The following is a 16461-nucleotide window of genomic DNA, read 5'->3' as shown; positions in this document are numbered from 1 at the left end:
TTTTTTATTTGATTTCCCCCCCAATACAGAGTCATTATAAGAATCCAAATATATATCCATATACAGAGATTTCTCTGAATCTCAGGACTCCCCACCCCACCCCCTCCCTGGAGCCCCATTTTAAACATTTAAAACCGTATCTTTTCCCAAACTCCAAGTTTTGTATCAATCCATATTGTCCATGGTAATTGTTACACTACAAGTGAAATCAAAGTCCTGCCAAGGTTTCCATCTGCTTACAGTGGCCTCTTAAATAACTTATAATTTCCCCCCATTATTCTGTAAAAATGTTGTCCTCTTGCTTCCTCAGTTTTCCAGTCAGTTTTGCCATCTCGGCATCAGCTTGGTTTGCCATTTCTCTCTGATAGGGACCTTGTCTTCTTTCCATCTCTGGGCTAGAAACATCCGGGCGGCTGTTGTCCCATACATAAAAAGTCTTTTTCTGATCCTTTGGGATGTCGGTACCTATAATTGCGTGGCCAGGCGGAGTCCCCGAAACCCCGGGCAGCCCCTGAGGGGACCTTGTCTTCTTTCCATCTCTTGCTTCTCCACAGCCACTGAACATGGGTTTAGATTCCATCATGCATACTGCATGTCAATTATGCATGGGCTGTTTTGCATTATGTGAAGTCGCCCATCAAACTGGACAAGGAAAATGACGCTGTCAGAAGGGGTACGCTCTCTGAGACATCCTGCAGGCTGGTGTTGTTGTCCATTTGCCAGGAGATAAATAAAACTTCCCACAATTTCCGGAGTGGACTTGGGCAAATATTGGACTCCTTGTAGAAACTTAAATGTGGACTTACAATACAAGTCTCTAATGAATCTAATGCACTTAGGAACAGGGGGCACTAGGAGCAAATATAATTTGATGGTGAGTGGTGAGAAATAATAATAATAATAATAATAATAATAATAATAATAATAATAATTTATACCCCGCCCATCTGGCTGGGTTTCCCCAGCCACTCTGAGCGGCTCCCAGCAGAAGATTAACAACACAATAAAACATCAAACATTAAGAACTTCCCGAAACAGGACTGTCTTTGGATGTCCTCCAAAAGTCAGATAGTTGTTTATTTCCTTGACATCTGATGGGAGGGTGTTCCACAGGGCGGGCGACACTACTGAAAAGGCCCTCTGCCTGGTTCCCTGTAACCTCACTTCTCACTGGGAGGGAACCACCAAAAGGCCCTCGGCGCTGGACCTCAGTGTCCGGGCTGAACGATGGGGGTGGAGATGCTCCTTCAGGTATACTGGGCAGAGGCTGTTTAGGCAGGGGCATATGAAGTGGGGGGCAGAGGGGTCAGTTCGCCCCGGGTGCCACTCTGGCTGTGTGTGTGACCCTGCCTCCCCCCAGCTGTAAAGAGGCCGAGGGTGCATGCCATCCATCCGAGCATCCATAAGGTCTGCCTCTTGCCCAGTGATTGTATGGGCTGCCGTGCGTGCACACTCCATATGGGATGCCACATATGCGCAGTCTGTATGGGATGCCACACATGCTCTGTACAGGCTGCCCTGCCCCGGGTGCCAGAGAGGGTTCCTCCGCCACTGCGTTTAGGGCTTTAAATGTCAGCACCAACACTTTGAATGTGCTCTGAAATGTACTGGGAGCCAATGTAGGTCTTTCAGGACCAGTGTTATATGGTCTCGGTGGCCACTCCCAGTCACCAGTCTAGCTGCCACATTCTGGATTAATTGTATGTGATCAATTATCTATAGCAGGAATATTGAATGCACCGTGACAAGAATAAGATGTCAAGGGTGCATGTTTATGTATCCTCGCATTTGACCCCCCCTATGAAGCAAATGGCTTTCCCCAAAGAATCCCGAGAATTGCACCATAATCCTCAGGGAGCTACACTTCAGAGCATCCTTAACAAACCACAGTCCCTGGGATTCTCTGGGAAGCTGCAGGTAGACTCAGGGACTGGCTGATGGTTGCTATTTTATCCATGAGCATACTCTAGGGGCCGAGGGATCTTTACCCACCCACCATAAAATATTTGAGGGGGCTGCTCCCCAAAGTTGATGTGCGTTGCCATTCAAATTGTGTGTGTAAAACCACACCATGCACCCAGTTATGCAGGGCAGAGCTGACCTGGGCCCCCCAATATTTTGTTCAAGTTGGCACTCCTGTCCATGAGAAGAAGAAGAAGGAGAAGGAGAAGAGTTTGGATTTGATATTCCGCTTTATCACTACCCGAAGGAGTCTCAAAGCAGCTAACATTCTCCTTTCCCTTCCTCCCCCATGACAAACACTCCGTGAGGCGAGTGAGGCTGAGAGACTTCAGAGAAGTGTGACTAGCTCAAGGTCACCCAGCAGCTGAATGTGGAGGAGGGGAGACACGAACCTGGTTCCCCAGATTACGATTCTACCACTCCTAACCACTACACCACACTGGCTCTCATGAGGGAGAGACAGAGATATGGGGAGGTTTTAATAGGATGCTTCCAGATGAGTGTTTTAATGTGCGGTCAATACTCCTCATGCAGCCTCCCCCTGCTATAAGTAGATTTTATTTTATTTCTTTCAGACACTTATACTCCACTCAAACCCATTCATGACGATAGTTACTAAATAAACACACTGTGTATTTCTATAATGCCCAAAGAACAAGTGTTTACGAGTCGAAACACGCCAGGCATGTTTTCTGAAACAAATCTTTAGCGAACAGCCTTCGTTCTCAGGATAGCAAGGTTTGGGGCAACCATGTATTTGAATTTCATCGCTGTGGTTCAGCCAGCGTTTGAAAGACATATATCCAGTTAGCGCAGCAAGATATTTTGGAATACAGCGATGTCGTATTGTACACATTGTCTGCATTTCAGCGCCGCGAAGACGCACGCGGTGGTTTGTTTATTAACTGTACAGCCTATTGGCCATAGGCCAGGGATCTAATCTTTGTGAGATTTTTACATCGTTTCATATCTATGTTGTAGACATACATGATGTTTATTTAGTACCTTGACTTTATTTGCTCTTTTGCATCTATTGATCGGTCCGGGAAGGTGTGCCTTACAATGACAGAGCACAATGCAACAAGCAAGAATCAAATACACCCAAAAAGTCATAAAACACCATTTGGTGACATAAGAGTACCAGCTGCCGGTAAGGGAAAATGTCATCAGCTGTGACATTTCCCATCACAATCCTGTGATACAGAGTTAAGTCACCTTGGGTAAAATTCACCCTTAAGGCTACAGGATCCTTTTAGGGTACGAACCCAGGCTAACCTATCCACTTTTGGTTCCCTGGCTGACCTCATTATTAAGAAGAATATTTATTAAATTTAGGGGTGCTGGAGAATTCTGGAAGGTTAGCAGGCTATGAAGGACTTGCTCACCAATTTATTGGCAGCTGCGTGAATTACGATAGCTAGAAAGTGGAACGGGGCAAGCAGAATATAAAATGGAAGGGTGGGATAAAGAGGTGTGGGATGCAGCTATTCATGATCAATTAACATGTGCCAGATGGGAAATACGCAGGAGAAATGATTTTGAGTAGATAATGGAGGGTGTCTGGAGAATTTGTACCGTTAGAACTGAAATGGGTCAAACCATCACAAGAGGTGTTGAAATTTTGGGAGGTTGGATAGTTACAATGGAATGGTCTCGGTGGTGGGGTGCACCTTTTTGTTCTTATTTATGTATGCTTATTACCTTGCCGACAAAGATCCATATAGTTAAAGCTATGGTTTTCCCAGTAGTAATGTATGGAAGTGAGAGCTGGACCATAAAGAAGACTGATCGCCGAAGAATTGATGCTTTTGAATTATGGTGCTGGAGGAGACTCTTGAGAGTCCCATGGACTGCAAAAAGATCAAACTTATCCATCCTTAAAGAAATCAGCCCTGAGTGCTCACTGGAAGGGCAGATCCTGAAGTTGAGGCTCCAATACTTTGGCCACCTCATGAGAAGAGAAGACTTCCTAGAAAAGACCCTGATGTTGGGAAAGATGGAGGGCACAAGGAGAAGGGGATGACAGAGGATGAGATGGTTGGACAGTGTTCTTGAAGTGACTGGCATGAGTTTGGCTAAACTGCGGGAGGCAGTGGAGGATAGGGGTGCCTGGCGTGCTCTAGTCCATGGAGTAACGAAGAGTCGGACACGACTGAACGGCTGAACAACAACAACAAATTACCTTGTCAAAATAAAAGAAGAAGAATAATTCAAAAGACAACAGAAACAGGGGCAGGAATGGCTGATGCTTGCTTACTCAACCCTTGTCCAGAATCGAATCCCGCAAACCCAATCGGTATTTGCTGCTGCTGCTGCTGATTTCATCTCACAAATTATTCACGATTGATTATGCCTTCCCCACATTTGGATCATGTTTCCTTGGCATTGAGATGAGCAGGGGAGGAGCAACATAATGATGAAATAATTTACATAATGAAGCTGAGGGGGTTTATAGCAAGACCTGCATTCATGGCCGCATGGAACTGGAAGAAGGTTTGAAGGCTTTGTTTAGAGGTTATGGTATTTCCTCACATAGAAGATGTGGACAGAAGGAGGACAGAAGAAACTATTTTTTAACCGCCGTACCCAGATCATAGGATGATTGATAGGGAACAGACATAGGAGTTATCAGAGACTGAGATGTTCCCTTCAGGCCAAAGTATATTCTAGTGCATGAAGAAGAATTCAAAGACTGATGCTGCAGCAACCAAATACCTTGAAACTTTATTCAGATAGTAGATTGGGAAAGGTTACAGAACCACCATGCAATGTTTTTTCATATGTGGTGGAACTGTAAAATAATCAAGAAGTTTTGGGAAATGATTTATAATGAAATGAAGAAAATGTTTGAAACAACTTTTGTCAAAAACCAGAAGCTTTTCTTTTAGACATTACAGGACAAGAATTACCGAAAGAAATGAAGAACATTTTAATGTACGCCACAACAGCAGCCAGGATTCTATGGGCACAACTTTGGAAAGATGACAAGACACCAACGAAAGAAGACTGGCAAGCCAAAATGATGGACTACGCAGATATGGCAAAATTTACAGGAAGATTAAGAGAAAAAGATAATAGAGAATTTAGAAAAGACTGGGATCCATTTATACAGTACTTGCAGAAACATTGTAAAGGAATAGACTAACTGGCAGGGTTTGAATAAACACTTACAATTAAGGAAAAGTTAACAAAAAGATATTGAAATAAATTAGAAAGATGATTAGAAGAATACCTACCAAAGAGATTACAAAGTTGGGTAGAACAACAATAGCAGAAGGAATAAATGCATCAAAAAAACCAGAAGGGGAAGTCAGGGGAAGTCCCTGGGGTAGTGGGGAGGAGGGATAGGGGGGATGATTTGGGTTTTTTGTGGGTTTTTTCCATTTTGTGATGTCATTATGTTGACTGAATATAAAATTGTAAAATCTCATATATATATATATATATATATATATATATATATATATATATATATAATTTTCAAAAAGGAAAGGTTATGGAAAACATGTTGTATGCTGAAATAAAATGAAATAAAATGATATACTGGTGGTATTTGACTCCTAGTAAGTTAGCAAAAATGTATAGAACAAGTACAAATACCTGCTGGAAATGTAAAGAAAAAGAAGGTACCTTTTATCACATGTGGTGGTCATGTAAGGCAATAAAAGCTTTCTGAGAAATGATATATAATGAACTGAAAAGAATGTTTAAAAGAACTTTAAACTCGGTTTTTATGCATTTACACAGCAATCTGCCAAGAATTTTTTTTTTTAAAAAAAACAACCTTCATGAAAATTCGTCAGCATTTTAGGGCAAATTCCTCCCAATATACACATTTTCCTGTATGTAGCTGTGAATAATATACGCATTTCAGAAGTTATCTTCACGAATATACGCATTTTTGTACATGTTGGAGAGCAGCGTCACAAAATTCGAAGAAGTGCAAATTTCAGTGGATAGTTGTGTTCCAGCTTCAAAAACTAGGTAGTGTCACCGAGCCCCTCACAATGTGCCTGTCACAACAATTGTCAGCTAACAGGTTATTTCTGCCGTAATGTAAGCAAAGCTCCCCCTCTCTTTTAACATTGCAGCTGATCAGCTTATATTTGATGCTTCTCTTAAATTTCGAGAGTATACCCACTAACTCTATAACCAGAATGTCTGTATGAATGTATTCAGCTCTATCATCCTAGCCCCATCAGTGTTCCACAAAAGTTCCAGTTATTCAATCCTACAAAGAGCTTGGCTCAGGAACACAGTCACTGTGTCTATAAATCCCCTCACCCTGCCCGGGTTCAACCGGTTCTCCTTCCTGCTCCCCCCACCTTTACCGGGTGCAGCTTCCTCGCAGAGTAATCAAGGTGCCTGATACAGAATTGCATCGATCAACAAAAGATGGGCGAGGAGGGAGGGGAGGGAGGGAGGAGCCTCCCCCGCCTTAGTTTACCTACCTACCAAGGATATAAACCCTTGGCCGAGAGAGAGAGCTGCTAGCAGAGGCGAGAAGTGACTTGAACTCTGCACCCCTCGGCATTCAGCTTTTGCACCTGTTTCTACCTCCTTTTGACAGTGAGTATCTGGGACAGAGAGGCAGGAAAGCAGTTGTGCTTCAATCTGTTGCACTTCTTTTCAGGAGGAAAAGAAAGTTGTGGGGAGTAGGGAATAAGAGGCCGGCTGAAACACGACTTCATTTCTAAAATCTGGGGGTTGTTTGCGGTTGCCAAACATAGGATACTCTGTGTGTTTTGGGGCAGCTGGTTCCACATTTAGTTGTGAATGGGAGGAGATCTGATTTTAAAAGCAGCTGAGGAGTGTAGACCCTCTCCTCGTCCTTCTTCTCCTTAACTCCCTGAAGCCCCTCTTTCCAGCCATTTTCAACCAGTGGAGAGCCAGTGTGGTGTAGTGGTTAAGAGCGGTAGACTCGTAATCTGGGGAACCGGGTTCGTGTCTCCACTCCTCCACATGCAGCTGCTGGGTGACCTTGGGCTAGTCACACTTCTTTGAAGTCTCTCAGCCCCACTCACCTCACAGAGTGTTTATTGTGGGGGAGGAAGGGAAAGGAGAATGTGAGCCGCTTTGAGACTCCTTCGGGTAGTGAAAAGTGGGATATCAAATCCAAACTCTTCTTCTTCTTGGATATTGGAACTGATCCTGGCTTAGGGGAGAGGGTCTTGGGGAGTGAAACTGCAAGGGGGAGGAGGCCAAAAGAGGGAGGAGGAATATAATTGGAGTACCATTACCATCAGCCTCAACCAGCACGGCTTATTGTCAGGGGTGGTGGGAGATGCAGTCCATCAATATCAGGAGGGTCACAGGTTCCTCATCCTTGTTTTAAGGTTGCTTAAAAGTCCAGTGTGGAGAGGGTTTGCAGTGGGGAAGTATACTTGTCTCCACTACATTGAAGAAGGAGCTATTGCCTGGATAGGTAAATCTCCAATAAGCTTATGGCCATGTGTGATTTGAACTCTCTCCCATGCAGGACGGGGGAGAAGGTCAATTAAGTTTGTACGTCAAGCCGAATTGATCAAATCCACACTTTCCGAAACAATGTGAGACTCAAAACACAGCCACCCTTCCAAATCCACGCTCTTCTGAATTTTGCGATGCAGTTCCAGAACCAAAGAGTGTTTGCAAAAATGGATGCATTAGGTAAAAATGTGCAGGAAAATGAACATATTTGCAGAAATAAAATATGTAAATGCATTACATTAAGAGAAATTACTTGCAAATGTGTACATTTATCAAAACTGCTTACCCAAATATGTTTTTAAGGCGTCATTTGCACTAAAATCTGAAGAATTTTTATGAAGGTTTTTTTTTTTAAAAAAATGCTGCAGAAACATGGGGAACTGTATTTAAGATTAAGATAAACTGAGAAATGAGAAACTCAGGAGAACTGAAATCGACAGACCTTTCATTCGTACTCCCATATTGACCCAACACTTTCTCTTCATTATCCAACTACAGGTAGGTAGCCGTGTTGGTCTGCCATAGTCAAAATAAAAAAAATAATAAAAAAAATCCATTCCAGTAGCACCTTAGAGACCAACTAAGTTTGTTCTTGGTGTGAGCTTTCGTGTGCATGCACACTTCTTCAGATACTTCTTCATTACCCAAGTGAATCCTTCAGATTCTACCGTTCATATCCTCCTGTTCCGCTTGCTTTCTATCTGCTTCCTGAGAATTAGTAGCAGATGCTTCAAGAAACAGAAACCCTAATTGCTATCTATGTTGAGCCTCAGGATTGGGCAAAAGTGTTCTGAATGGAGAGAGAGGGCATATCTGTAAACATGATGTTCTGGGGCATGCCTCTGCAACATGAGGTGCTTATGACCACACAGAACAGCTGCTTTCCAGGCAGTTTAGGTAAGCCTGATGCTTAGTACGCCAGATCTTGACAAGTTGAAGACGTGTAAGACAGCTAATGTAAAACAGGCTCTTCCACGAGGGACTGGAAGCGCCAGGTGCTTTTGTGGTGCAAACCTGGCAACACTCGGTTAGCTTAGGCTGATTTTTGGACTCTGTGCATTCTTGTCTCTTTTCTGCTAGATGGTGGCCTCCCTGAAGTCCTGGCCTCTCACGATCGCTGTGACTCTGTGCATCTTGTTCTGCCTGGGAACCTTGGTAGAGGCCTACCCTCAACAGCCAGAGCACCCTGGAGAAGATGCCTCCGCTGAAGAAATGGCCAGATACTTGTCAGCTCTCCGACACTACCTTAACCTGGTGACAAGGCCAAGGTGTGTGTTGCTTTGAAAGTGGGGCGGTGATGGCCTCTGGAGTGGTGTCTGTGAGCCCTGTCTACACAAAGGCACACTCCTGCCTGCTGAATGTTGGTGGGGAATGAGTGTTATGCGCAGGGCTCCAAAGGAAGGGAGAGAAAGACGCAGCCTTCTTCCAGCCTGAGCACATTTATTTAACACCCCCCAGGCAAAGGCAGCAGTGGAAGCGACTCCCTATGTGGGTGAGTGCCTGAGTCAGAGCAAGGTTAGTGGCCGAGGCAGTACAGGTGTTTAAGGGACATGGTTGGCGCTGTGATCTAAACCACTGAGCCTCTTGGGCTTGCTGATCGGAAGGTCGGCGGTTCGAATCCCCGCGATGGGGTGAGCTCCCGTTGCTCTGTCCCAGCTCATGCCAACCTAGCAGTTTGAAATCACACAAGTAGATAAATAGGCACCGCTGTGGCGGGAAGGTAAGTGGTGTTTCTGTGCATTCTGGTTTCCGTCAAGGCATTCAGTTGTGCCAGAAGCGGTTTAGTCATGCTGGCTGCATGACCCGGAAAGCGGTCTGTTGACAAATGCTGGCTCCCTTGCGAGGCCTGAAGCAAGATGAGCACCACAACCCCAGGGGTCCTTTACCTTTTTTTTTTTTTTTTTACCCTACAGGCGTCCCTTCACTTATGCAGGGGTTATGTTCTGGGCATCAGTGAAATTGCATAAAGTGGGGGACATTCTCTAAACACCTTTTAAACGTTCTCTCGGCCGTTCTCCCTCAAATTGATTCAATAGTTTTTTTTATTGTTTATTGCCAATGGCCACCACAATACAATATAAGAACAAATCACACAACCACAGAATGAAAGACCTTACGTGCACCAGACCAACACAAACCTAAAATGTCCCGATTAAATGCAGACCAAAAAAATACTGCATTCAAAAACATCCACAGCTAGAACCGAAGCTCTGGGGTTGGCAGGAGGCTGGAAGACACAAGGGAAAGCTGTTGTTGCTGCTGCTGCTGCTGCGATACCCCGCACATCAGCTATGGGGCGACGAGGCTGGGCAGCCTAAAAAAAGCCCCACTGGTCTCTTCTCTACCCTCACTGATGTCCTCTTCAGGCTCTGGGGAAAGACTCCTCACCTGCCACAAGGACTCCCCAGCTCTCTCCCACAATTTCTGGGTTTGAACTGAATTTTTAAATTATTTTCCAGCGGCCGTGCGTGAATAAAATGTGCATCAGTGTGTGTGTGTGTGTGTGTGTGTGTGTGCTAGTGTTAAATTCCTTGTCATGCATGTCAGCTGTCATTAAATAACAAGAAGGGGGGGGGGCTGCCTTATGGCTGTGGAAGTCAGAGGTAGGGTGGGGAGGAGAGGAGTAAAAATCCCCCTTTCTGTCTCCAAGGGAACAAATAGGATGGCATTAACTGTTATTCCTCTCCCAACTGAAGGTTTGGCAAGAGGTCCAGCCCAGAGACATTGATGTCAGAGCTTATTTTTGGAGACAGCAGCAGCAACAGTGGAGCTAGCCATGATGACCGGTCAAGGTAAGTCCTAACAGTGCAGGGTGCAATCATTTTTGCAGCAAACCTACCCAGAATCTGCCTGTTTCTGACCTGGAGCCAATTCTTTCTAACCCCCACAACCTTGCTAAAGGGAAGGGCAAGCTCTAGGCTTGGAGACACATTGTGTTTTCTGTGTCGTCTACTGGGATGGGGAAGAGCATCCCAAGCAGGGGTGTAGCAAGGTAAATTGGTACACGGGGGCAAACATTTTTTGTCACCCCCCTGGCATGTGAAGTTCAGGTGGTACACGGTGCGGAAAATTTCTTGTCAACCCCCCATTGATCCCCCACTGCAAAAATGGTTTTACGTTATTTCATATTTTCTTACGAAGGAATAATAACAAGTAATAATAATAATAATAATAAACTTTTATTTATATCCCACCCTCCCCAGCCAAAGTCAGGCTCAGGGTGGCTAACATCAGATACATAACATTGGTATAAAATCAAACAATAATTAAATTACCTCCTAAAAACATCTCAAAATCAAATTAAAGTCTAATTAGATGGCTTTCTACAGGGTTAGGGTTGGGAACAGTAAGTGTTCTCTGAACTGAAATTTCAGCCTTCATGACATAGGAAAACAGCCAAGTGAACAGCTATTTTGGTGGAGGAGGGTCAAGATATTAACCAATATGCATGAAATTTCAAATATAGCTATATAATCCCTAGTATAGTAAGACAAGACCTTTGGAGCAGGCATTAAATTTTTTTTTTTTTAAAAAAATGTTCCTTGATAATTTCTCACCCCTCCATTATGGAACCTGGGGCGGACTGCCCCCCCGCCCCCTTGCTACGCCCCTGATCCCAAGTGCCTCATATATAGAAAGAAAAGTGATTCTCAAGAGATTGGAAACCACCTTGTCTGCTCCAGGAGCAATGCATTCTAGACCTAGAACTCCAAGATTACCCAGCAATGGGGAAGCAGCTTTCTGCACGTATCTAACCCTTTTCCAAGCTAAACGGCAAACACATAGAAGAATCCCAGGAATCATGTAATAAAGATCCAGGGCCTTTCATGATTCACTCTAAGCATGGCATCATGGTATCTAGCATGGCATCATCCCTATTTTATGACATTTGTTGAGATCTAGAGCTTATCCTAGCTTATCCTAGCCCATATGCTCAAGCAAATAATGGAAGCATAGAGTTGGAAGGAACCCTCAGGGTCATCTAGTCCAACCTCCTGCAATGCAGGGATATGCAGATGTACCTTACAGGGATCGAACCTACAACCTTGGCGTTATCAGTACCACACTCTATCCAACAGAGCTATCCAGCTGATAATGCAATGCAATGCAATGCAATGCAATGCAATGCAATGCAATGCAATGCAATAAAATAAAATAAAATAAAATAAAATAAAATAAAAGGTATATGTAAAATATATACATTCTAATAAACCATTTTTTAAAAAAAGTTTGTGCATGCTTGGTACACCAATGCTCTGGGTTCTGCAGGTAGATGGTATTGGCCTTTGGGACAGGGAGCTGCAGCGAATTGTACTTGAGCTTCTTCCTCCAATTCCCTGCATTCACAACCATTTCTTCCTTTAAAAAAAATAAATCATATTTATTGATTTTCCAATACAAATCTCCAATTACCAATCAAATTACAATCCAAATTAATTATACAATTCCCAATTAAAACAATTCCAATTATGCCAAATTTTTACAATTTTTTTGGACTCCCCATGTCTCGGACTCTGGAGCGATCTTCACCTCTCTTTCAGTTGCATTCATAGTCCTAATACTTTCACAGCCACCATTTCTTCCTTTTTTGCAGGTTCGAGGACTCCAACATTTGGTAACGATTTCGATGGCTCCTCGGCCGGCGTTCCATCTGCTGCTTCTTTTTAAACAGGCAAATCGTTGTGTTCATTTTGCATTTCTAAAAACCAATTAAACTGTGATGATTTAAAGAGAGCCCGTCCATTCCCCCACCTCAACTTTCTCCATCCAATACTGAAGAGGCTTGGGAAAGAAACTCTCACTGCACCCCCCCCTCCGCAAGACAACAACATTGCAATGAGCCAGGCCTCTTTCTTCCTACAAGCCAACAGGGGTTGCCAGAAGAATGCTTTGTTGCTGGGGGCACAAAGGTTGCAAGACCCACCCCCCCATTGCAAGCCCTCATTATGTCTACTCTGGGTTGTCCTGTACATCATGTGTGCGGGTGTGAATAGGAGTATGTGTGAGTAAATGTATGAATTTTTAAATTATTTCTGTTTGTCTCAAGAATAAAACGCAAGTTTGATGGAGAAGCTTATTGCATTCCTCCCTTTGTTCCCAACCAACTGAAGCGGGACAGTTTTTTGGGTGCTGGGGTACAGAAACTGCTACAGCAATACTCCAAATGTTCTAGGTTATTCCAACTGGGAAACAGAAACCTGGGAGAGCACCCAATACTGCCCACAGTTCTTGGAGCTGAAAGCCTGGAGTAATCCATGTCAGTGTTGCTCCAAACTTCACTTGGAAACGTAAGTGTAAGGCAAGGCCAACGCTCAACAAATGCAGGAAGTTGAAGTGGTAGAATTTTGAGGTAGAAGTGTGGACCGTACCACCTCCAACTGAAGATGTGGGATACTATTTTTCAAGTCCTTGTCATGCCAAAATGTCCTCCAAGGAGAACCCTTTCTCTGCTGCAGAGAAAGGCTCCGGTTCTACCCTTTGCTTTCTGTGCCCGTTTTCTATGTCCAGAGAAACTTCCGATGGAGGAGAGCATTAAAAAACACCATTCCCCTGCTTACCGTCTGAAGTAGAACGAACCATCTATTCTGACATCTCATTCTGGTGACTGGGTAGGCCGGGTTCTGTCCTTCATGTATGGCCTGAGCAATGGTCCCCTCTATACTTCCCCACACCCCTTTAAATATTAAAATCTGTCACCTTTCCCAGTGGCATAGCGTGGTTTGCCAGCACCCGCAGCTACACGGAGGGGGTGGGTTGGAGGGAAATGGTCCTGATTGGTGTTTGTTCCACTTCAGCACTAAATATCAAGTTTCCTCAGGGGGAAGCAGCCGGGGAAATGGATGTATGCAGAAGCCCTAAGTCAAGATTGGCTCCCAAGGTGGCCTACACAGCTCTACCACAAAAAACAAAAAGAAAACCGCAATCCAATTTATGTCAAATGGTTATAACCAAACCTTTGCCAAAAGGTGGCTTAGAGTATCATGTAAGATATAAAAACACATGCACCAACCAGCAAATCATGGAAAACAGCGACATCATCAAAATCAGGGGTCACCAAGGTTTTTGTGGCTTGGGTCGGTTCATGGTCCCGCAGACGCTGCGGTGGGCCGGAGTGTGCACATGCACATGCATGTGCAAACATTATTTCCGGCGCTCCTTCTGGCACGGAGGAGGCATGCACAGCTTCCCATTGGCTGCAGGAGCTTCTTGCAGCCAATGGGAAGCCGGCTAGTGTCGTGGAAGGCAGTCCCTGTTCTGCTCCGAGCCGGTTTATCGCGGCGCACAGGAGTCGACTGAGTGGGCGGGGGAGGGTCTCTGAACTGGCGGCAGGTGTCCATGGGCCGGGTAAATGACCCCCATGGGTCGCTTGTGGCCCATGGGCCTTATGTTGCCGACCCCTGATCAAAATATAAGAAACTCAGTTAAATATATAGAGTTAGCACTTTATAAAATAGTGATTAAAAGGGAGCACCATTAATGTAATACACAAAAAGGAGAAAATGATATGCTTGAAAAATATGATGGTTTCTCCCCCTCCCCTGAACTCCCCTTATTGAGAGTCGCTGTACCTTTATGGATTTATTAACTTGATTTATCTTTTAAAAGGGCCCGCTGCTATATATTTTTTTAAAAGTTCAAGACGGTTTACAGCAATGAAACAACATACAGTACACAAAACATGTCGATAAGCTCAAAGGCACCATTCTGTGACAGTAGAACATTAGTTCCCAATGAGGAAATATTTCAGCAGCTATGGTGTTTCCTATCAACATGTGATGAGGAGAAAAGCAACACTGGGCAGAATTTCCCTCTCTACTCATCTCTTAGTGATACAGGAACCTTCCAGGGTGCGACCCTGGCTAATGTAGCTCCTCTCAGTTTTTATAAAAAGCACACACACACATCCATATTTGTTAGGGGCAGTAGGTCTCAACCTCCCAGGCGAGCTTCCTTTCTTAAAAGAAAATAAAACCACAAAAAACCATTGTACAATTGCTTGTGTCCTGGAAGCAGAGAAGCAACTGGGAGGCTGCAGAGTGCCCCCAAGGTTTAAATTAAAGTGGAGAAGAACAAGGAAAACCAAAGCCTTGCAGTTTGGTTTTCTGCAGCCTCTCTCTTATAGAAGGAAATGTACAGCTATTTGTAGTACAGTAGATGTTTCAGGACAGATCCTGAAGTTGAGGCTCCAGTACTTTGGCCACCTCATGAGAAGAGAAGACTCCCTAGAAAAGACCCTGATGTTGGGAAAGATGGAGGGCACAAGGAGAAGGGGACGACAGAGGACGAGATGGTTGGACAGTGTTCTCGAAGCTACTAACATGAGTTTGGCCAAACTGCGGGAGGCAGTGGAGGATAGGCGTGCCTGGCATGCTCTGGTCCATGGGGTCACGAAGAGTCGGACACGACTGAACGACTGAACAAACAAAAAACCAGATGTTTATCCTTTGAGGTAATGCAAAGGTTGCCATACGACTGCGATTACCTGTGTTGCAACTCGAACGAGAATAAAAAAAACAGAGCAACACGAGACCCTTGGCATGCTTTCTATGCCACAAAATGGGGTATGTTTTCCTAATTTTCCATTATTTCATTATTTCTAGTTGTATTTGTATTTCTTTATATTCATTGTGTTATTTAGTCCTTTGTTGGCATATATATTGTACTGTTGCGTTTATTGTTTTACAGTCTTAAATTTATCATACATCTGCTGAAGAAGCAACATCGAAACAGCGAACTTTATCCGGAAACGCTGTCCGTTGGAATATCACATTCACTAGTTTCTTCACCACTTCGGCTTTGTTGAAATACTACATTTATCGTGCCATATATAAAGACTATTTACACGCACTATAGTTTGTCATATTATCAGGATGTAATTCCCTTTGAATGCTTGTATTGATCATTGACATTACTAAAGCTCTTTAGAGTTCATATTACATTGTTTGGTCTCGTGTTGCTCTGTTTTTTGATTCTGATACGACTGGGATTAGACTGCCGAAAATAGTGTCTGGGATTTTTTTGAGGCTGATTGCCTAAAAATAGCTCAAGAGTTTCCTAAAAAAGAAATGCTCAACAACTTTTGTGTCCTGGATTTTACTTCTAGAAACATGCTCTGCTCCACCTCACTCTCAGCTTCCATTCTGGAGGATACCATTACTGAACCTGCATTCGTGTGCTAGGCCTCGGGTTTGTTCCTCCTCCACCCATCAATTTTGTATGCCCTATTGCCTCTTGTGACTTTGGCTCACCTGTTTGATTTGGTTCTACAAAGGTGGTCATCCCCCAGTCATCAGATTCTCAGCCACCTTTCCTTTTCTGTTGGGTTGAAGGAGGTGGAAACCTCCTCTTTCCACCCCTATTTCAGCTGCTTTCGAAGAGGGAGCAGGGGTTCCAGGTTTCTCCTCCCCCCCAAACCTTCCTGCAAAGCAGAGATTCGGGAGGAGGCCGTGAGCCTGAACAGGAGGCTGTTGTCTTGTTGCTAGTTCCAGGTGCTGCCTTCAGAGATGGGAGCAGGCCCACCTCCCGCAGTGGATCAGGCACTTGCCATTTTGATATTCCCACAAGGCCAGAGAGACTTGTGAGTGAGTGTGCCACACCTCTTCTTTCAAAGCTTGGCAGGAGGAGTGGAGCAACTTGTTGGGACATCTTCGTTGCTTCTGAACTTCTTGCCCTGCTTCTGAACTGTGGCTCCTGAACTCTCTGCCTGCTGCTGAACCTGACGCATTACTTGCCTTCCCCGAATAAGCATCTATTTCTTACTTCCAAGTAACAGCCCTTCTCTGTGAGTGTTGGGCAAAAATCAGGACACACATAAATGCCTAATTTCCTGCTTCATTCTAGTCCCCTCTGCTGGCTGTTTTTCCAGAAATCTACTCTATTGTCTTAGAAGGAATATGTCATTTCCATGAAGGATTCTCCCACCCACCTTCATTTCTTCCACTGAAATAGATATACTGGCATTTTAGGCAACTTTGCCACTGTTCTGTAAGGCTCCACCATTTCTAAGCATTTGGAAATCCACAGAATGGA

General features: G+C 44.2%; 1 protein-coding gene across 1 annotated transcript; it reads left to right on the top strand.

The window, feature by feature from the left end:
* Nucleotides 1-6503: 6503 nt before the first annotated feature.
* LOC117057949 (goannatyrotoxin-Vere1-like) lies at nt 6504-12050 on the top strand. The gene is made up of 4 exons (XM_033168790.1): nt 6504-6531; nt 8512-8699; nt 10128-10223; nt 12026-12050. Exons 2-4 carry the CDS (start codon nt 8512-8514, stop codon nt 12048-12050), a joined length of 309 nt encoding a protein of 102 aa, XP_033024681.1. The 5' UTR covers nt 6504-6531.
* The last annotated feature ends 4411 nt before the right edge of the window (nt 12051-16461 follow it).

The sequence above is a fragment of the Lacerta agilis genome, chromosome 14 (genome assembly GCF_009819535.1).
Source record: "Lacerta agilis isolate rLacAgi1 chromosome 14, rLacAgi1.pri, whole genome shotgun sequence".
Classification (NCBI taxonomy): domain Eukaryota; kingdom Metazoa; phylum Chordata; class Lepidosauria; order Squamata; family Lacertidae; genus Lacerta; species Lacerta agilis.
This window is presented reverse-complemented; position numbering and strand designations above follow the sequence as displayed.